At 31.9% G+C, this 17,717-nt stretch overlaps 1 protein-coding gene across 4 annotated transcripts in view; it reads left to right on the forward strand.

Moving 5' to 3' along the window:
- Positions 1-1,257: 1,257 nt before the first annotated feature.
- Positions 1,258-17,717, forward strand: part of LOC134686946 (recQ-mediated genome instability protein 1-like) — a 46,574-nt gene continuing 30,114 nt past the window's right edge. The window contains exons 1-4 of one of the 4 annotated variants that reach the window (XM_063546809.1): positions 1,258-1,322; positions 10,310-10,427; positions 11,594-11,740; positions 13,055-13,159. In XM_063546809.1, coding sequence (XP_063402879.1) covers positions 10,320-10,427; positions 11,594-11,740; positions 13,055-13,159 — 360 coding nt within the window. In that variant the 5' untranslated portion in view covers positions 1,258-1,322; positions 10,310-10,319. Of the gene's footprint in view, positions 1,417-10,263; positions 10,428-11,593; positions 11,741-13,054; positions 13,160-17,717 lie in introns of all 4 variants that reach the window. The other 3 variants (XM_063546810.1, XM_063546808.1, XM_063546806.1) reach the window with 3 other exon arrangements.

Below are 17,717 nucleotides of genomic sequence, written 5' to 3' on the forward strand. Positions count from 1 at the left end.
GTCAATTTAAATGTCCCTATTGTGTTGACAATTTTAAAAACAGGTTGAGCTATAGGTAAACTTTTACAGTAACACCTATAGGCAACTCACTGTAATAACTAAATTATATTCTACATAGTTCTATAGTAACACCCATCCGTAGGAACTATTTTGTTTTATCAATGTACTACTTTCTTATACGTTCTTTTTGTCAGCAGGGCCGAATTCTGAGTGGTTTTGTACCTTCTGCTAGTCCAGACTGCAGTTAAGCGCATACTTAACGAATTTACACAATCATATTTGAAGTGTTAAATTTGTTCCAAATCTTTAATCCCTCTACTGTACTGCATGATACTATTTGTTGTGGCAGATAGTTCCAATTCATAATTGTTCGTGGATAAAAAGAATATTTATGACTGTCTTTAGATGTTTGTATTTGCCTAAATGAGTGCGGATTGCTATGTCTGGTTCTATTGTCTAGTGGGATCAAAAGGTTATGTGTAGGGACTGCAACAATTTCATGAATAATTTTGTGGAAGAATACAAGTCTGTAACGTAAGCGCCTAATTTCGAGTGGGTACCGTCCAATTTATGTCTGTCATCATTTCAGTAACTGAGCTGGTGTTATGGAAGCTATTGCATGAGAAGCTTGCTGCTTCTCTGAACTTTTTCGATTTGTGTAATTTGCTGTTTTTGATGTGGATCCCAGATTGTTGAGCAGTACTCTAATTTTGGTCGGACAAGAGCTTTATATGCATGTGCTTTAACTTTTGGAGAGGCTACTTTTTAGGTTTTTACGAATAAATCCAAGGGACTGATTTGCTTTTGATGTCATGTTATCTATATGTTTGTCCCATTTTAAATTTGATTGAAGAGTTAGGCCTGATGATATTTTGTAGAGTCAACTTTTTCTAGAGAGTGATTGTGTAATTTATAAGTGAAGTCTAAAGGTTTGCGTTTTTGAGTTACACTGAGAATGTTGCACTTATCAGGATGAAAATACATGAGCCAGTCCTGCTCCCACCTGCCAGCCGCTTCTAAGTCAGACTCTAATTTATATGCGGATCATCATCGGGAGTTTGATTTGTACTAATATATATTATAGTACGAAATCAATTGAAATCGTCTCTAGCGAGTCTTTTAAATTCTATACAACGTATAAGTATGCACGAAATTAAGTTTTTATCGATTGAACCACAGAGTGTTCCCACTGATGGAGTGATCATGACTATGAAATATAAAGGAAAATGTTGATAATATAATTTGTCGTTTCTCTCCCTTTCTTAAATGTGGTCCTTCAGTCGACGGGAAAGCGCCAAATTTATTTATTGATAATTTTGCAGGTGAATGAGATTTGACATAAGAGCAGTATTCTGCTATCGATTGTTTAGACTTTTCTCAAGAATTCCTCAACTTAATCAACTATCTCATCTATTGGTAAGGTTCATCACAAGGAAAAATATAGCTGTTGTTGTAAACCTGGAGATGTATAAAAAATAGTCTAACTAGTTGAGTTAGGCATCGTCTTTGGCTCAATAAACGTATTTACACTTTTGGTATTTAGCTGTATTTTGCCTCCGAATGACATTATATCACCTCCTTATAACCTTTTGACGTCAAGCAACAATCACCTTTTAGTTGTGACGTCAAATGTTTTGAATTATGATGTCAAGGTTTACGGGAACCTGTGTGATGTTATGTAATGGCGGAAAAATTTGCATACAAGTGTAAGGTTCAAATCCTGTTGGTACCATCCATGGATTTTAACAACAATGCCAATGGCGCTCGAGCATCTGCCCAAATAAAAAAGGAAAGGGGGTGAGTGGTGTAAACCTGGAGATAGAAAGGTACATCCAATTTTTTATGGAAATATTCTTTATAAAGCACAAAGGTGTCAGTATTCACCTCATAAACTTACAAAACCTTTGAATAGACTTATTAAGAAGGGATATAATTACGATACTGTTGTCAAGTCATTAAAGATTGCATATTTTGGCGTTAATATTGAGTCACTGATAAGGTCTTTGCGTCGGAACTAAACACATTTATTCTAAAAACAGTTGTTGGCATGACACGGGTTATGTTCTTCTCATATATGTTATGATGGTATGATACTGAACCCCTTACGGGAAGGATTGTGCCTGATGTTCATACAATGTATGATGAAATCATAATCTTTCCGTCAGTTTAATTGAAGTCTGGAGCTGGCATGTCAGTTAACTGCTAGTAGTCTGTTGTTATTTATGTAATATTATTGTCATTTTGTTTATTTTCTTTGGTTACATCTTCTGACATCAGACTCGGACTTCTCTTGAACTGAATTTTAATGTGCGTATTGTTATGCTTTTACTTTTCTACACTGGTTAGAGGTATAGGGGGAGGGTTGAGATCTCACAAACATGTTTAACCCCGCCGCATTTTTGCGCCTGTCCCAAGTCAGGAGCCTCTGGCCTTTGTTAGTCTTGCATGTCTTGTATTATTTAAATTTTAGTTTCTTGTGTACAATTTGGAAATTAGTATGGCGTTCATTATCACTGAACTAGTATATATTTGTTTAGGGGCCAGCTGAAGGACGCCTCCGGGTGCGGGAATTTCTCGCTACATTGAAGACCTGTTGGTGACCTTCTGCTGTTGTGTTTTTTTATTTTGGTTGGGTTGTTGTCTCTTTGACACATTCCCCATTTCCATTCTCAATTTTATAGTCTAACTAGTTGAGTTAGGGAAGATCTTCTTTGGCTCAATTGGTTTATAGAGCTCTGCCTTTAGATCCCGAGAGTTGTTCAACTCGGAAGAACAATATATATACAAAGCAACACCAACGAAAATATAACAAAGGCAAGAAGAAGTGCATACAGACTACTTGGAGCTGGGTTCATGGACACAATGGGTTGGACCCTGAATCGCTACTGCATATCTACAAGACATATATACTCCCTGTCCTACTATAGGGAATGGAACTACTAACCCCCTCCGGTAAGCCACTTGAACAACTTGAGATCTTCCAAAAAAGAATGCTTAAACAGATATTGTCGCTGCCAACAAGATGCCCCGATCCAGCAGTCTACATACTCACAGGAATTCTTCCGGTTGAAGCCCAAATTCACATTAAGACGCTAACTTTCTTTAACAATATCTGCCATCAATCAGAAGAGAGTACCGAGAAAAAGCTTGCCAGGAGACAACTGACAGTCTGCAGTGAGGATAGTAATAGTTGGTTCATACACGTCAACAAGTTGCTACGTCTATATGATCTCAACGAAGCGAACACCTACTTGGCCAACCCAACTAAGAAAACTCAGTGGATTACATTGATAAAGAACGCTGTGATGAAATACTGGAGCATCAAAATTGTACAAATGTCCGAACTATACTTGGGCCTAAAGTACCTGAGCAGTCAAAACCTCATCAAGGGAAAACTTCACCCAATCCTCCAACACAAGAGTCACTCTGCTCTAGACAATAGCAGAATCCCTACCAGATTACGCCTTATTACTGGAACTTATGTACTTCAAACAAAACGGATTCAATTCTACAGACAAGAAACAGACCCGACCTGCCTGCTTTGTGGGTTACAGGAGGAAACACTAGAACATTTTGTAATGCAATGCGAGAAGTTACAGTCCGTTAGGACGGTGATACTTAAAGAGGTGAATGACATATGGCAAAATGAAATGAATAATACCGTAAGGTTCCATGATTTGGACATTACAACGCAAATGCAAATGCTCCTCGACAGTGCAAAACTCATCAACCTAAATAGACATAACTCAGCCAGCGTAGCCCGTATGGAAAACCATTCCAGAAACCTTTTATTCAAGCTGCACATAAAGAGAAATGTACTGTTAGACGAAAAGACTTAGAGGCACATACCGTATAGCGGGTTATTTTCGCGGGGTGTAAATTTTCGCTTATTTTCGCGGATAGAACAAAGTTGCCAAAATAAATTCCGCCAATTTAAAAGTGTACATGCAAAGGTAATGATACAAAAGTAGGATCCGCCAAAATATTAACCGCCAAAATTTTTCGTATACCTTATTCAATGAAAATCGCGAAATTTTACACCCACGAAAATAACCCGCTATACGGTAGTAGAAGATAAGCTAGCATGGAGAGGGGGAGGTGTGGGGATACCATTGACTCTGGGTCTTAAAGCACCGGATTGCCTACAGATTCATAGTGGACATACTTTTAGATTTTACCGTACATATACTTTTATGACAATATAGTAACTTCGTATGAACACTGAACTTTTAGATTTTTAAGAGCAAACATTTTTTTGAAACATGGAGCTTTACATACGTATTTTAACCAGGCAAAGTCGCTCTCTATAAATATTACATATGTGAAGACATTCTAGATTTTAGATTATAAACGATAAATAAGATGTCGTTTTTATATATTAACCCAAAACTCCGTGTGGATAGACTTGTTTTAACATTGATAAAAATCGCCATGAACTTTTAATTATAACATACATGAATTTTAAAATGTCGGGAGGTGTCGTTGCGGATTGCAAATATTATCTTTAGTGATATTCATATATGTAAATAATGTACATAATGGTGGAAGGATGATTAAAAAAAATCATGGATAAATTGTGGTGATTGTGTAAAGCAAAATTATATCCGGAGGAAAAAATGTCACAATAGTTGTTTTTATTTTTTTTATCCGGAGGAAAATATTTCCCTGGGATATTTGTTCCTTTGCTGTGAAATTCTATCTGGGTAGTTAACTTATTGAATAGTTATTAGAAAAAACTTATCCTTTAAAAATACTATGAAATAATAATAGTGTATTTGAATTAAAGCGAAATAGTTAATAAAAGATGTGTTATAATGGGAAATAATTTCACAAATTATCATTGAAAAAATTTACAGAAATATTCAAGTCAATATCATCCTTTTAAAAAGAAAATTATCATGAAACATAGAGAAGAAAACCAGAAGTAATTTCAAAGATCGTAATTGTGAAAATAATATAATGATTAAATAAGGTTAGTGAAATACATGTAAAACTTGAGTTGTTTTCAGATCTCAGTACAAATATGAATTTAAAGTAAGGTAGAAATATAGTTGCATTAACAGTAATAGAAGAATTTGATAATGATGATATTTTAACTATATAAAAAATTTTGTCTGGGGACAGAGATGTAGTTGTTGATTATATAGAAATCAGATAAATCATATTATAACAATATATTGGAACAAAAGCATGTTTAACAGCTGGATAGTATTTTCCTGTGAAATGTTATTCGTCTTTTTAAATCAAGTTATAAGTCATCTTTTTATATGAGTGATTCTGAATATATAAAAAATAAGATTCAAGGAAACATTTCACTATGAAATAGATTTAGAAATATATTATATTAACATCTTTAAAATATTAATACCTCATAATTACCTCCCTTTGATAAATTATGCAAATTTGTTCTACCTTTGTGAAACATTTTATAATTATAGTCAGGTATATATTGATTGTGAGTAAATTACAAAGTAGTTCAGTCAGAGCTCAGACATAAATAAGTCTGAATCTGCTTTTGACTCATAGAGGTCTTAATTTGTAAGTTTTAGGATTTGTCTCCCTTTAATGGAAGACAAAATACGACTTGAATTAGTACAATATTGTTAAACAAGAAATAATTGACCAGAATCAAAAAGTTGCAAATATCGACTCCTACAAGTCGATGAGTGATCAAAATTGGTTAACTTCAAGACCCACGCATATTTATAAGGAGGTCATGCATCTAAATCAAATAATGACAACATTGAAAGCCAATGCTTCGTCTCCTAAAGAAAAATATGAATGAGAGTCTAAAAAATCGGAGATAATGTTAATTAACTTACAATCACTGGGGTAATGCTGATGACCGTAACTGCATTCACGGTCATCCCAAGATGTCGGACGAAAAATTAGGTCAGTATTTGTATTGTCTGTTAAGGTGTTTCTACATCATTTTCTTTACAAAGCATACTTTGATACGATGTAAATTTATAAAAGATTCACATGGAAGTCACAAATCTCTACCTAGGAACGTGTATAAAACGGGAATTTGGATTTGAAAAATTCGCTAGGATGACCGTAAATCGTAATCGAGATGACCGTAACAGGATTAGTGATTCATAACAAGGCTGACCGTAACAGGATTAGTGATTCATAACAAGGCTGACCGTAATTGGTTAAAAGATGACCGTAAATTGTTTAGGATGACCGTAATTTATAAAGAATGACTAAATTTAAAAGGATTTTCGTCAATTGAAAGAAATATCCATGTTTGTATGCATTGTTTTTTGTTGAGTTTGTCGCAATAGGGGCTCGGTTAGTTCTTTTTAACTATTTGGCGTATTTTGAGTTAATATGCAAATGGTAGTAAATAGTATAATCGATGTTGTGAGTAGTTTTGATTTAAATGGAAACAATAGACAATAGACACCTGCAAACATTTATGAGTTTAACTGTCCCTCTGGTATCTTTCGTCCCTCTTTTTGAACTGTATATATTGATTCCATAATGCAGGCAAACATAAGTTCCCTTGTCAATCCTTTTCTCTGGCTGTATTTAGTAAAAAAAAAACCAGTAATTTTGTATCATTTTTTGTTGTTGCATTTATTTGACGCCATCTTGAAACTCGACTAAACCTGCCCCGATCCAGGGTTGATATAGAGTTAACTCGGGTAGGTTCAAAAGGTAAAACTCGGGGTATTCGGTTGTCAGTCGAGTAAACTCAACAGACTCTACTAACCCGAGTTGGACGAATCGAAGTAGGCCTAGGTGATTTTAACTGTGTAACTGAGTGGACCGTATCAAATGAAACTCGTATGTCTGTTTATTTTGCTATCTTCTGCATATTTAAAATAAAAATGCAACTCAAAAACCAGTTAAGTTAGTTTTTTCTCTCAAACATAGACTTTATATAACTTTTACATATCTGAAGGTCCTGCCATGCTTTAAGGTTTATGTACCCTTCTGTAGCCATTGTTGTACGAATTTTTTAAACATCAATTGTATAAAAACTAGAGATATAATGAATAATAGATACAGTCCATTTTAAACATATACTAGGGGGAAACTTGATGCAAAGCATTATTATTTACTGTTACTTGCATTGCATTTAATAGAAAAAGAGTACTTTGTGGCAAATAAACCAAGATTTTTATAGAAAATCAACAGCCTTTAATAAAGAGATTTTTTGTTATAAAATTTGAAACATAGATTACTTTCTTCCTTTTCTATGATGTGCTAGTATTTATTTGTTACAAAAAGTTCTAATCAACCTGTAAATTTCAAAATACCTCGTGCAGAGTAACTAAAGTCGAGCGCACCCTAAAAGGTGTACTTGATTTGGTCCATATTTTTATCTGTTCCAACCAATAACTACATCAATAAACTTGTTTTAAGGAAATCAATGCTAGCACTGCATGCAATAATCCTAAATCTATCGGTCATCAAATTGTCAAATATGATAGAACAAGGATAAAGGCTGTGGATTTTCTATAAAATTTCCATATGTTTAGCAATGAAGCAACACAAGGGTACATAATCATTAATACTGTCCTAGATGCATCAGTTTGTCTGTTCTTTTAATAGATATGTGTGTGTAAAAACGGCCATATTTTTAAATTCATTCATATGAACCTTAAACATTATGAATATCCGGTAATTGAGCCCATGTGTATGGTTCGAGAGGAGCAGAATAAAATCTTGATTTGTCTTGATATATAAAAAAAACAATTCTTTTTTCTGTTTATACAAATAAAATTTAAAAAAAAAATTAAAAAAAAAAAAAAAAATTGAAATTCGCTATTTATACAAGACTATTTTAGGATCTATTTTGCTGGAGCTCACCTTCACTAGTTTGGTCGGAGTATTTTAAAAACATTTTCTGTTATTTTACTAACAAGATAAAATGGAAGACCAATCAACAGAGACAATAAATGACGGTTCTACTATGAAAGTTACGGTCATCCTTTATGAGTTACGGTCATCCTTTATAAATTACGGTCATCCTTTCGAAATTACGGTCATCAATTTACCAATCACGGTCATCCTTATTATATGTTACGGTCATCTTGAAAATATTTTAAAGATGATTTACGGTCATCTTAGCGATTTTTTCAAATCCAATTTCCCGTTCTATACAAGTTCCTCGGTAGAGATTTGTGACTTCCGTGTGAATCTTTTATAAATTTACATCGTACCAATGTATGCTTTGTAAAGAAAATGATGTAGAAACACCCTAACAGACAATACAAATACTGACCTAATTTTTCGTCCGACATCTTGGGATGACCGTGAATGCAGTTACGGTCATCAGCTTTACCCCAGTGACAATGCAACCACCTGGAATCCCACTTAATGAGGTAAAACATCTGTGTTTAGTATGGATGTTCAATTAGATAATTAAATATAGATAGCTCAAGTCCTTGTGAACTCTCATACAGGTTTTTGCTGTCATAGGTGGTGTAGTTTGGCCACAAAGTAACATTAAGTTTTTTCACCAACATAAATAGACCTAAACAAGTCTGTCATTTTTTGACTTAGATAAGTCTAAAATTGAAACTACATTTTTATAATAAATACATGTTTCGACTTATTTAAGTCAAAAACAAAAATCGACTTGTTTATGTCTGAGCTCTGACTGTAGTTAATGGGACTCTATTTCACACGATTCTGTGAAATATACGGCAAATGTATACCGGTACATACTATCCGCATAACATATATAGATTTTCACTCCTCTGGAAAAAATCAACCTGTGAAATACCATGCCTGAAATAAAATTACCAGGACAAATTATCCTCAGGATAAAATATCACAGAGAATGAAATAAACCGTTACAATTGGACCCACAGACACAGCACCAATGTAAATAATGAGCACCGCCACCCAAAGCACCTGTTCAACACACAGAAACTGTGTGGTTCTCCTTTGAAGGGAGTAAAGATACAGAGGTGAGGTGAGGTGATCCCAAGATTGAAGGTTTGAATCTCACTGGTACAATCCATGGATTTTCACAACACTGTGTTTATACCACAAAAATTATCTACTTTGAGTACATACAAGGATATTAAGTATAAATCCATTTCTTTTTTATAAATATTGGATTTCACTTTTTTTCAGTAAATGAACTGTATCGCATACTTGGTATCTGGTCGATCCAGCCCCAAACGTTCCGGCCCCAAGTCGATCTGGCCCACATGGATATGGCCCAACAATAAAATATGAATTATCTATATTGACTTTGGAGGGGTGAAAAATTTCAATCACAATAAATGGAATTTGTAAAAAGTATCGATGACTGAAGTATAAATATGGAATACCAGTAAGATGATTTATTTCAAATGGAAATACAAATGAGAACGATTGTGTCTGTTTGTATAGCAGCCTAGTTTATAAATATGAAGTTATTTTCATGGATAACTTGGAATGGCATGGCGATAGTTATTTTATTTATTTCACACATGGAAGAGTTAAATAGATATTTACAGTCCAATGGAACCTATAAAAATTTAAATCATTCGTTTATGATTACTGTAGTTTGTTTATTCAACAATTGTTGGATGATCAGGAACTAATTATATAATCATTTAATTCAATCAAAATCAGGATTGATAAAAGTTACGTAATCAACAAAGTCTTTTTTTTTTTAAATTTATCATATTTTATTGAAATCTGTACATTTGTTAGTTTTAAAACATCAAGCACCGGTACCTTATCCCGGCCTCGTTAACATTAGTAAATAATATATATATACAACTGTTAGTTTTTGTTAGTATTATACATACAATTTTCCATATTTGAAAATATTATATACCATATCAGTAATATCAAAAAATGAAGTTTACCATTAAGATAATCAAACATAATTATCTAATATAACAAATGCACAGGTTATGAAAAAATATATAATGTGAGTAGTTGGAAGTAATAAAAAATAAGTATCTATAAGCTATATATTTTTAGGTATGTCTGTAGATTATTTTGAATTTAAAATTATGAAAAGAGAAAAAAAACCAGAAAAAAAACAAAAGCAAAAAAAAAAGAAGAAACAAAATTAAATAGATAGGTAAATAGATAATTGAAAGATAAATGTTCAATTTTTGTTTGTTTGTGGTTATTTATTTGCAGAGATGAATAATGTAGTTCTTTCTCATGTAAGAAACAATATCATATGACAATTCTATTTCTACTAATTTATGTACACACATATACAATGTAAACAAAGTCTTTATAATTTGATCTTTCATTTGATGTTTATATGTCAGATATTATATTTTATTTTTTCAGATAATATCTGAGACTGCTATATTAATTTTATGGTTATGTAATTTAGATGTGATCCAATGAACAGTTGTATATCAGCTGCAGCAACATGGCTGAAGTCAAAGTTCATCAATGCTCCAAGTGATTGGTTGGAAGCTTGTGTGGAATGGATTGGAGAAGAGAATCAGGTATATATATAATATGGTAAAGCAAATTTACAGATCTAACATTGTTGGGTTGATGTTTAGACGAGTTGTATATACATTATGTACACAGCCATGTATCACCATCATTGATGTTTTTGGAACCCTTATTGGAGTTATTGCCCTTTAATCATCATGCTGTACAGATTTTGCTTATTTTTGAAGGTCATACATTTTCCTTCATTTACATCATATATATATATGATTGCTGGTTGTCTCACTAGCAAGCATAATGCCTGTCTTCATTTTATATTTTAAAAGATATGCCAAATTATGGTTTTGAGTTCTTATTTCTTTGAACTTAGAATGTTAAGTAAAATTTTAGTTCAATAAGGAGATATCAAATTGAAATTTAGTATACAGGTTAACTTCAGTTTGAACTCAGATTTCACTGTTAAAGGCATAGACACTTTTTTAAAACCAGACACTAGCATATTTTTATCCAATTGAAAATGATTAAATTTTTATATTTTATGTCAAAATTAAAAACACTTTTTGGATAAGATCATTCAATTATAGCCAAACATTCTCTGTTTTCTTCACTTCAGTCATAAAGATAATGCCTTATTTATTCCTATGGATACAAACAGCAAGACTATATCCATTTTTTTAATAATTTTCAGGCAGTGCTACTGACCAATAAATTTCAACATTCAATATAAATAACTATATTCAAATTAAAACAAAGTAGACATGTAGGTTCCTGGAATTAATTGATATTTATATGTAAATTTTCTATTTTACATGCTGGGCAATTATTGTGTATCTTACAGACACTGAATAATTTAGTATTAGTTACAAATCACTATGCTAGGGGGGTATGGATACTACAGTATAATTTAGCCTTTCTTTACAAAGTTGATTTATAATGTGTTGTTACAGCTAATTTACTAATGCTTGTAGGATAAAAGCTTGCTTGTTTTGTTTGTATAAAATAACGTTTACCAAGGCTTTGTAATAATGATTGACATCTTGAAACAGTATTTATAGTCATAGTTAAATTTAAATTTGATTGGAAGTTATTCAAATAATTGAAATTACTATTGTACAATATACAAACATTTAACAAGCAAGCTAACCAAAGTCTTGCTCTACATGCATTATGAAATTAGCTGTAATGATATGACATTGTCTTGAAATTTCCATTATAGGGAAGTATACCATCACAACAACAGGTTAATAAGTTGGTATTTGAACAATGGTTGTTATCAGACTTACATGAACTAGGAACACAATGCCTGCCAGAACAGATCAACAATTCTGACAAGTATCAGCTCAATGGAAAGTTTGCTTTACAGGTAAACACAGTCCTAAAACAATGTCATAAAAATATAATTGAGTCACAGAATAAATAATTATTTCAAAAATTAGCATGTCTGATGCTTTCAAACAGTATAGACTCCTTATTATTTATTTTAACTAGATTCCACTTTATTATTTCCAGTAAATACTTTTTTCATTTCGAAAGCTTTTGTGCGAGTCATTAGGCAGGTGAACAGGGAAAAATTAAAATTGCATAATGAGAGAAAATGACTCCATGGAAATGTTTCATTTCAGAAGTAATCATAAACCACTAATAACTGTGACTCTTTTCCGAATAACTTACTGTTAAAAAAGATTTTTCAATTCAAAGTGCATATTTGTAAACTTGGAGATTCACAAAGATGGAAGTCATTGGAGCATTTTTACTGTAGTCTAAAGTTACTTTCATCATTTGAACAACACCATAGAAAATATACTAAGAAGGAATCAAAAATCAAAAGTGCAATAAAAGATACAATACCATGGTTTAAACTAAAAACAAAACAATAATATGAATATACAATACATGTATATTGTTAGAAAAAAAATATTTGTAAGAGCTTTAAATTTAGAAACAAATAAGTGGAAATAATCTTTTTAATGGCCAAAGGTCAAGGTTGCTATTTTTAAAAAATGGATTGGTTTTTTATGAAAAATTGTTGCCAGTTTTACTTGCATGATGGGATTGAAACTGGTGTACAGAAAAAGATTTAAGAAGCCGATATATTTTGGGGTCAATTGGTAAAAAGTCAAGGATACTTTGGCAAAAGATTGAGGATAAATGGAAAATAACTTCCTGTGTGTTACCTTGAATTTGCCTTGCTTGATTAAAATGAAACTGATACAGATCATATAGGTGAATGATATAGGTTACAGGAAGAAGCTTATCTATTTAAAGGTTATAGGACAAATATCAAGGTCATGTAGCAGAAAAAGCTTTCCTATTTTGAGGTTATAAGACAAATGTCAAGGTCATGTAACAGGAAGAAGCTTTCCTATTTTAAGGTTATATGAACAAATGTCAAGGTCATGTAACAGGAAGAAGCTTTCCTATTTTAAGGTTAAAGGACAAATGTAAAGGTCATGTAACAGGAAGAAGCTTATCTATTTTAAGGTTATAGGACAAATGTCAAGGTCATGTAACAGGAAGAAGCTTATCTATTTCAAGGTTATAGGTCAACTGTCAAGGTCACTTACTTCAAATAGAAAATCTTGGTAAAATGTCTTTTTCTCAATTCATAGAAATAAATGGATCTAGAGTAAATGATGTGTAACTTAATTTAGTTTCAGTAAAAGTCCTTGTTTTGTAGATTGATTCTATGGTTGACATTAGTCAGTCTTGTTATAGTCAGCTGCAGAGAGTTACTGGGACAGATAATGCAAATGTAGATGTGTCAGCTGATACACACAGACCTGTAAGTAACACTACTCTAAATGTAGATGTGTCAGCTGATACACACAGACCTGTAAGTAACACTACTCTAAATGTAGATGTGTCAGCTGATACACACAGACCTGTAAGTAACACTACTCTAAATGTAGATGTGTCAGCTGATACACACAGACCTGTAAGTAACACTACTCTAAATATGTAGATGTGTCAGCTGATACACACAGACCTGTAAATAACACTACTCTAAATGTGTAGATGTGTCAGCTGATACACACAGACCTGTAAGTAACACTACTCTAAATGTAGATGTGTCAGCTGATACACACAGACCTGTAAGTAACACTACTCTAAATGTAGATGTGTCAGCTGATACACACAGACCTGTAAGTAACACTTCTCTAAATATAGATGTGTCAGCTGATACACACAGACCTGTAAGTAACACTTCTCTAAATATAGATGTGTCAGCTGATACACACAGACCTGTAAGTAACACTACTCTAAATATGCTTACTAACCTGTGAGTAACACAAATCTTTAAAAATATGTTTACAAACTTGTGAGTTACAATCTACTCAACTTTTTGTATAAACAGCTATAGATAAGATTTAAAATGTGTTTGGTTGTATTTGGAAAATTATTATACAAGTTACAAACTGATGTGATACTTGTCAAGAAAATTACATAAAGTGCAAGGTGCAGGAATTACAGATCTGTTATAAAAATATCAATGATGCTATTGTTGAAGTATTCTGTAAAATTTGAGTTATCTTCCTTTGTCCATAAATGATTGTAGTTGTTTTTACAATACATTGTTTAATTTACTTGACGCTGAAAAAAAAGCATTTATTTACCCTTCAGTTTTTACATGAACTTTGATTTGACTAGTTTTTATAAGCCCGGGATGGGACGTATTATGGTATACCGTTGTCCGTCTGTCCGTCCGTCCGTCGTGCACACTTCGGACAATAACTCAAAAACGCTTTCACCAATTTCCATGAAACTTAAGTGAATTGTTTATATCTATTGATGTAAGCTCCCTTTCGTTTTTATTTATTTCAGATTTAAAGTTTTGGATTTATGGGGCTTTATTCATAAAAAAGGGGGGATTTTCAACACTTCGGACAATAACTCAAAAAGGCTTCCACCAATGTCCATGAAACTTTGGTGAATTGTTTATATCTATTGATGTAAGCTCCCTTTCAATTTTTATAAATTTCAGATTTTAAGTTTTGGATTTATGGGGCTTTATTCATAAAAAAAAGGGTGATTTTTAACATTTCGGACAATAACTCAAAAAGGCTTTCACCAATGTCCATGAAACTTTGTTGAATTGTTTATATCTGTTGATGTAAACTCCCTTTCAATTTTTATAAATTTCAGATTTCACATTTTCTTGTTATTAATTTTTATGCTTAAAAAAGGGGGAATTTTCCAATAAAAGACAAGTTAAAAGAGCAACGGGCGTATTATGCGCTAAAGCACAGCCCTTTATTAATTTTGAAATTATCTTGAAAACTTTTAATAGAAAGGTATAAACTGTAATAAGCCAAAATTATCAGCTTAGATAGCTACAAATATGCCAATATAGTTCCTACTACAGTTAATTTTCTAATGCATGTAGAGCAAGACTTATGTAAGCTTGCTTGCTTAGTTTGTATATCGTACAACTATATTGGGATAAAGTCCAATTAAATTTAAATAATGTATACAGGTTGAACTATGCCTATATATATATATTGTTTGAAGATGTCAATCTTAATTACAAAGCCTGAATAAACATTTACACAAACAAAGCAAGCTTGGCCAACCAAAGTTTTACTCTACAAGCATTAGGGAATTAGCTATAAGAGTAATTGCTCATAAATAATGATTTTTGCCTGATTAATGTATCTTTGAATTTTTTAAGACTTTAAAAGATAGGTGTATTTGAGTAGTAAACTGTGTACTCATTTGATATTTTTTTTAATTTAAGAATTATTTATTAAAAGTTGTTAATTTCTGTGTTATTAAATGGTCTCTTGTGGAAATTTGTCTCATTGGCAATCATACCACATCTTCTTTTTTTTATAATTAGAATTTAAAAAACCCAACATTCAAACTTTTTCTTTAGATGCAGAAAAAATGTTATGAAGGTTTGACGTAGTTAATGATGTGTAACAAACTTTAATCCCAGACTTGTTAAATGTAACTGATAAATGGCCTCACTTTTTAAGTTAATATTACACTTTTACACTAAAGGTTAAGTGTAGTGTTGTCAATGGTTAACCGGTTAACCGTTTGAACGACCGAATACCGAATACCAAAAACGCTAACCGGTTAACCAGACTTTTTATTTATTTTAATACATTTGATATAAATTTGTATTGAAATCATTAAATAGTTATGTTTTCTTTTAAAAATTGTCGTCCTGATAATTAATTTGACGGATCAATTATCTAGTATAATGATTGCTATTGTTATTAATCCAAAAATAAAAAAATTAACTTGCCTCTCAGCTAGGGTCAAGATCTTAAGAAAACATAATTAGTTACATGTTTTTAGCTCACCTTTCCTAAAAGGAAATGTGAGCTTTTCTCATCACTTGGAGTCCGTCGTCGTCGTCTGTCGTCGTTAACAATTTTTCAAACATCTTCTTCTCTGAAACTACTGAATGGATTTGGATGAAACTTAGCATGATTGTTCCTTAGATAATCCTGCACAAAGCTTGTGCTTCGATTTTTGATCCGTCAAAAAACATGGCCGCTGTTACTTAAAATAGAACATAGGGGTCAAATGCAGTTTTTGGCTTATATCTCAAAAACGAAAGCATTTAGAGCAAAACTGACATGAAGTAAAAATGTTCATTAGGTCAAGATCTATCAGCCCTGAAATTTTCAGATGAATCAAACAACCCATTGTTGGGTTGCTGCCACTTAGTTGGTAATTTTAAGGAAATTTTGCAGTTTTTGGTGATTATCTTGAATATAATTATAGATAAAGATAAACTGTAAACAGCAAAAATGATCAGCAAAGTAAGATCTACAAATAAGTTAATCTGACCAAAATTGTCAATTGACCCCTTAAGGGGTTATTGTCCTTTAATGACAATTTTTCACAATTTGTTCATCATATTTGCTAACTTTAAAAAATCTTCTCCTCTAAAACAACTCAACCAAATTCAACCAAACTTCAACTGAATGATCAGTAAGGTGTATAAAATAAAGTTTGTGTTTTATTTTCTATTTTGTCAAAAAACATGGACGTCATGGCTAAAAATAGAACACAGGGTAAAATGCAGTTTTTGGCTTATATCTCAAAAACTCCAGCATTTAGAGCAAATAAGACAAGAAGTATTAAGTATTTATTAGGTCAAGGTCTACCTGTTCTGAAATTTTCAGCGGAATTGGGTAACTGGTTTTTCAGGTATAATGCCCCTGAATTGATGATTTTAAAGAAATTTTGCAGTTTTTGGTTATTATCTTGAATATTATTATAGATACAGATAAACTGTTGATAGCAAAAATGTTAAGCAAAGTAAGATCTTCAATTAAGTTAATTTGACCAAAATTGTCAATTGACCCCTTTATAAGGAGTTATTGTCCTTTAAAGACTTTTTTCACAATTTGTTCATCATGTTGACTTACTTTAAAAAATCTTCTCCATTGAAACTGCTGTATCAATTCCAGCCAAACATAGGCTAAATGAGTTTCAGAGTATCTAGTATAAATTTTATATTTTATTTCCTTGTATGTCAAGAAACATAGCTCCTATGGCTAAAATAGAACATAGGAGAAAATGATTTTTTTTTTTTTGCTTTTGAAGAAAATAGAACGATTCAAAGAACATTTAAATAATTGAAAAGCCAAAATAATCATTAATGAGAGATTTAACCAAAAATATTAAGGTGAGCGATTCAGGCTCTTGAGAGCCTCTTGTTTTAAATCAGTAATACGATTAAATTTTACGATTTACTTTATAATTCATTTTTGATCTATTATTTCAATTCAATTCAATTCAAATATTTATTGTCATGTAAACTCTGAACATTAAGATTGTGACATATAATATAAACATACACAAAATACATTTAACAAACAAAACCATGAAAACAAAAAAAGATTATTAGTAATACAAATGTATAGTGTAGACCTACATCTTAAATGTGCAATCTCCTTCGTGCATGTTTTTGTCATATTTTAAACGAAAAGCTAACCCCAAAACTGTAAAAATCCAACGTGAATGTAATCAATGTATACTTGATAGTACGAGTATCAGGATTCATCAATTTGAATTTAAACACTCCAGATTATTTTCGGAGACAACAAGAGAAAACAAAGAATCATCAATTTCAGACATATTCAATTCTACGAGATCAAGACTTTTTTTAATTTTTCAATCTGAAGTGAGTACAAACACCATAATTAATACTGTGTATTTGATTATTAAAAGCCTTCGACACAAATCTTCACATCTTTATAATGTGGAAGGACAAACTTCAATTCATCGTATTATAAAAACGTAAATGTGTGATTTGAATGGAAGGTAGTCAAATTGATAGTTATACCACATCTTCTTATATCTATGTGAAAGGTACTATT

This window comes from Mytilus trossulus, chromosome 10 (genome assembly GCF_036588685.1).
Source record: "Mytilus trossulus isolate FHL-02 chromosome 10, PNRI_Mtr1.1.1.hap1, whole genome shotgun sequence".
Taxonomy (NCBI): Eukaryota; Metazoa; Mollusca; class Bivalvia; order Mytilida; family Mytilidae; genus Mytilus; species Mytilus trossulus.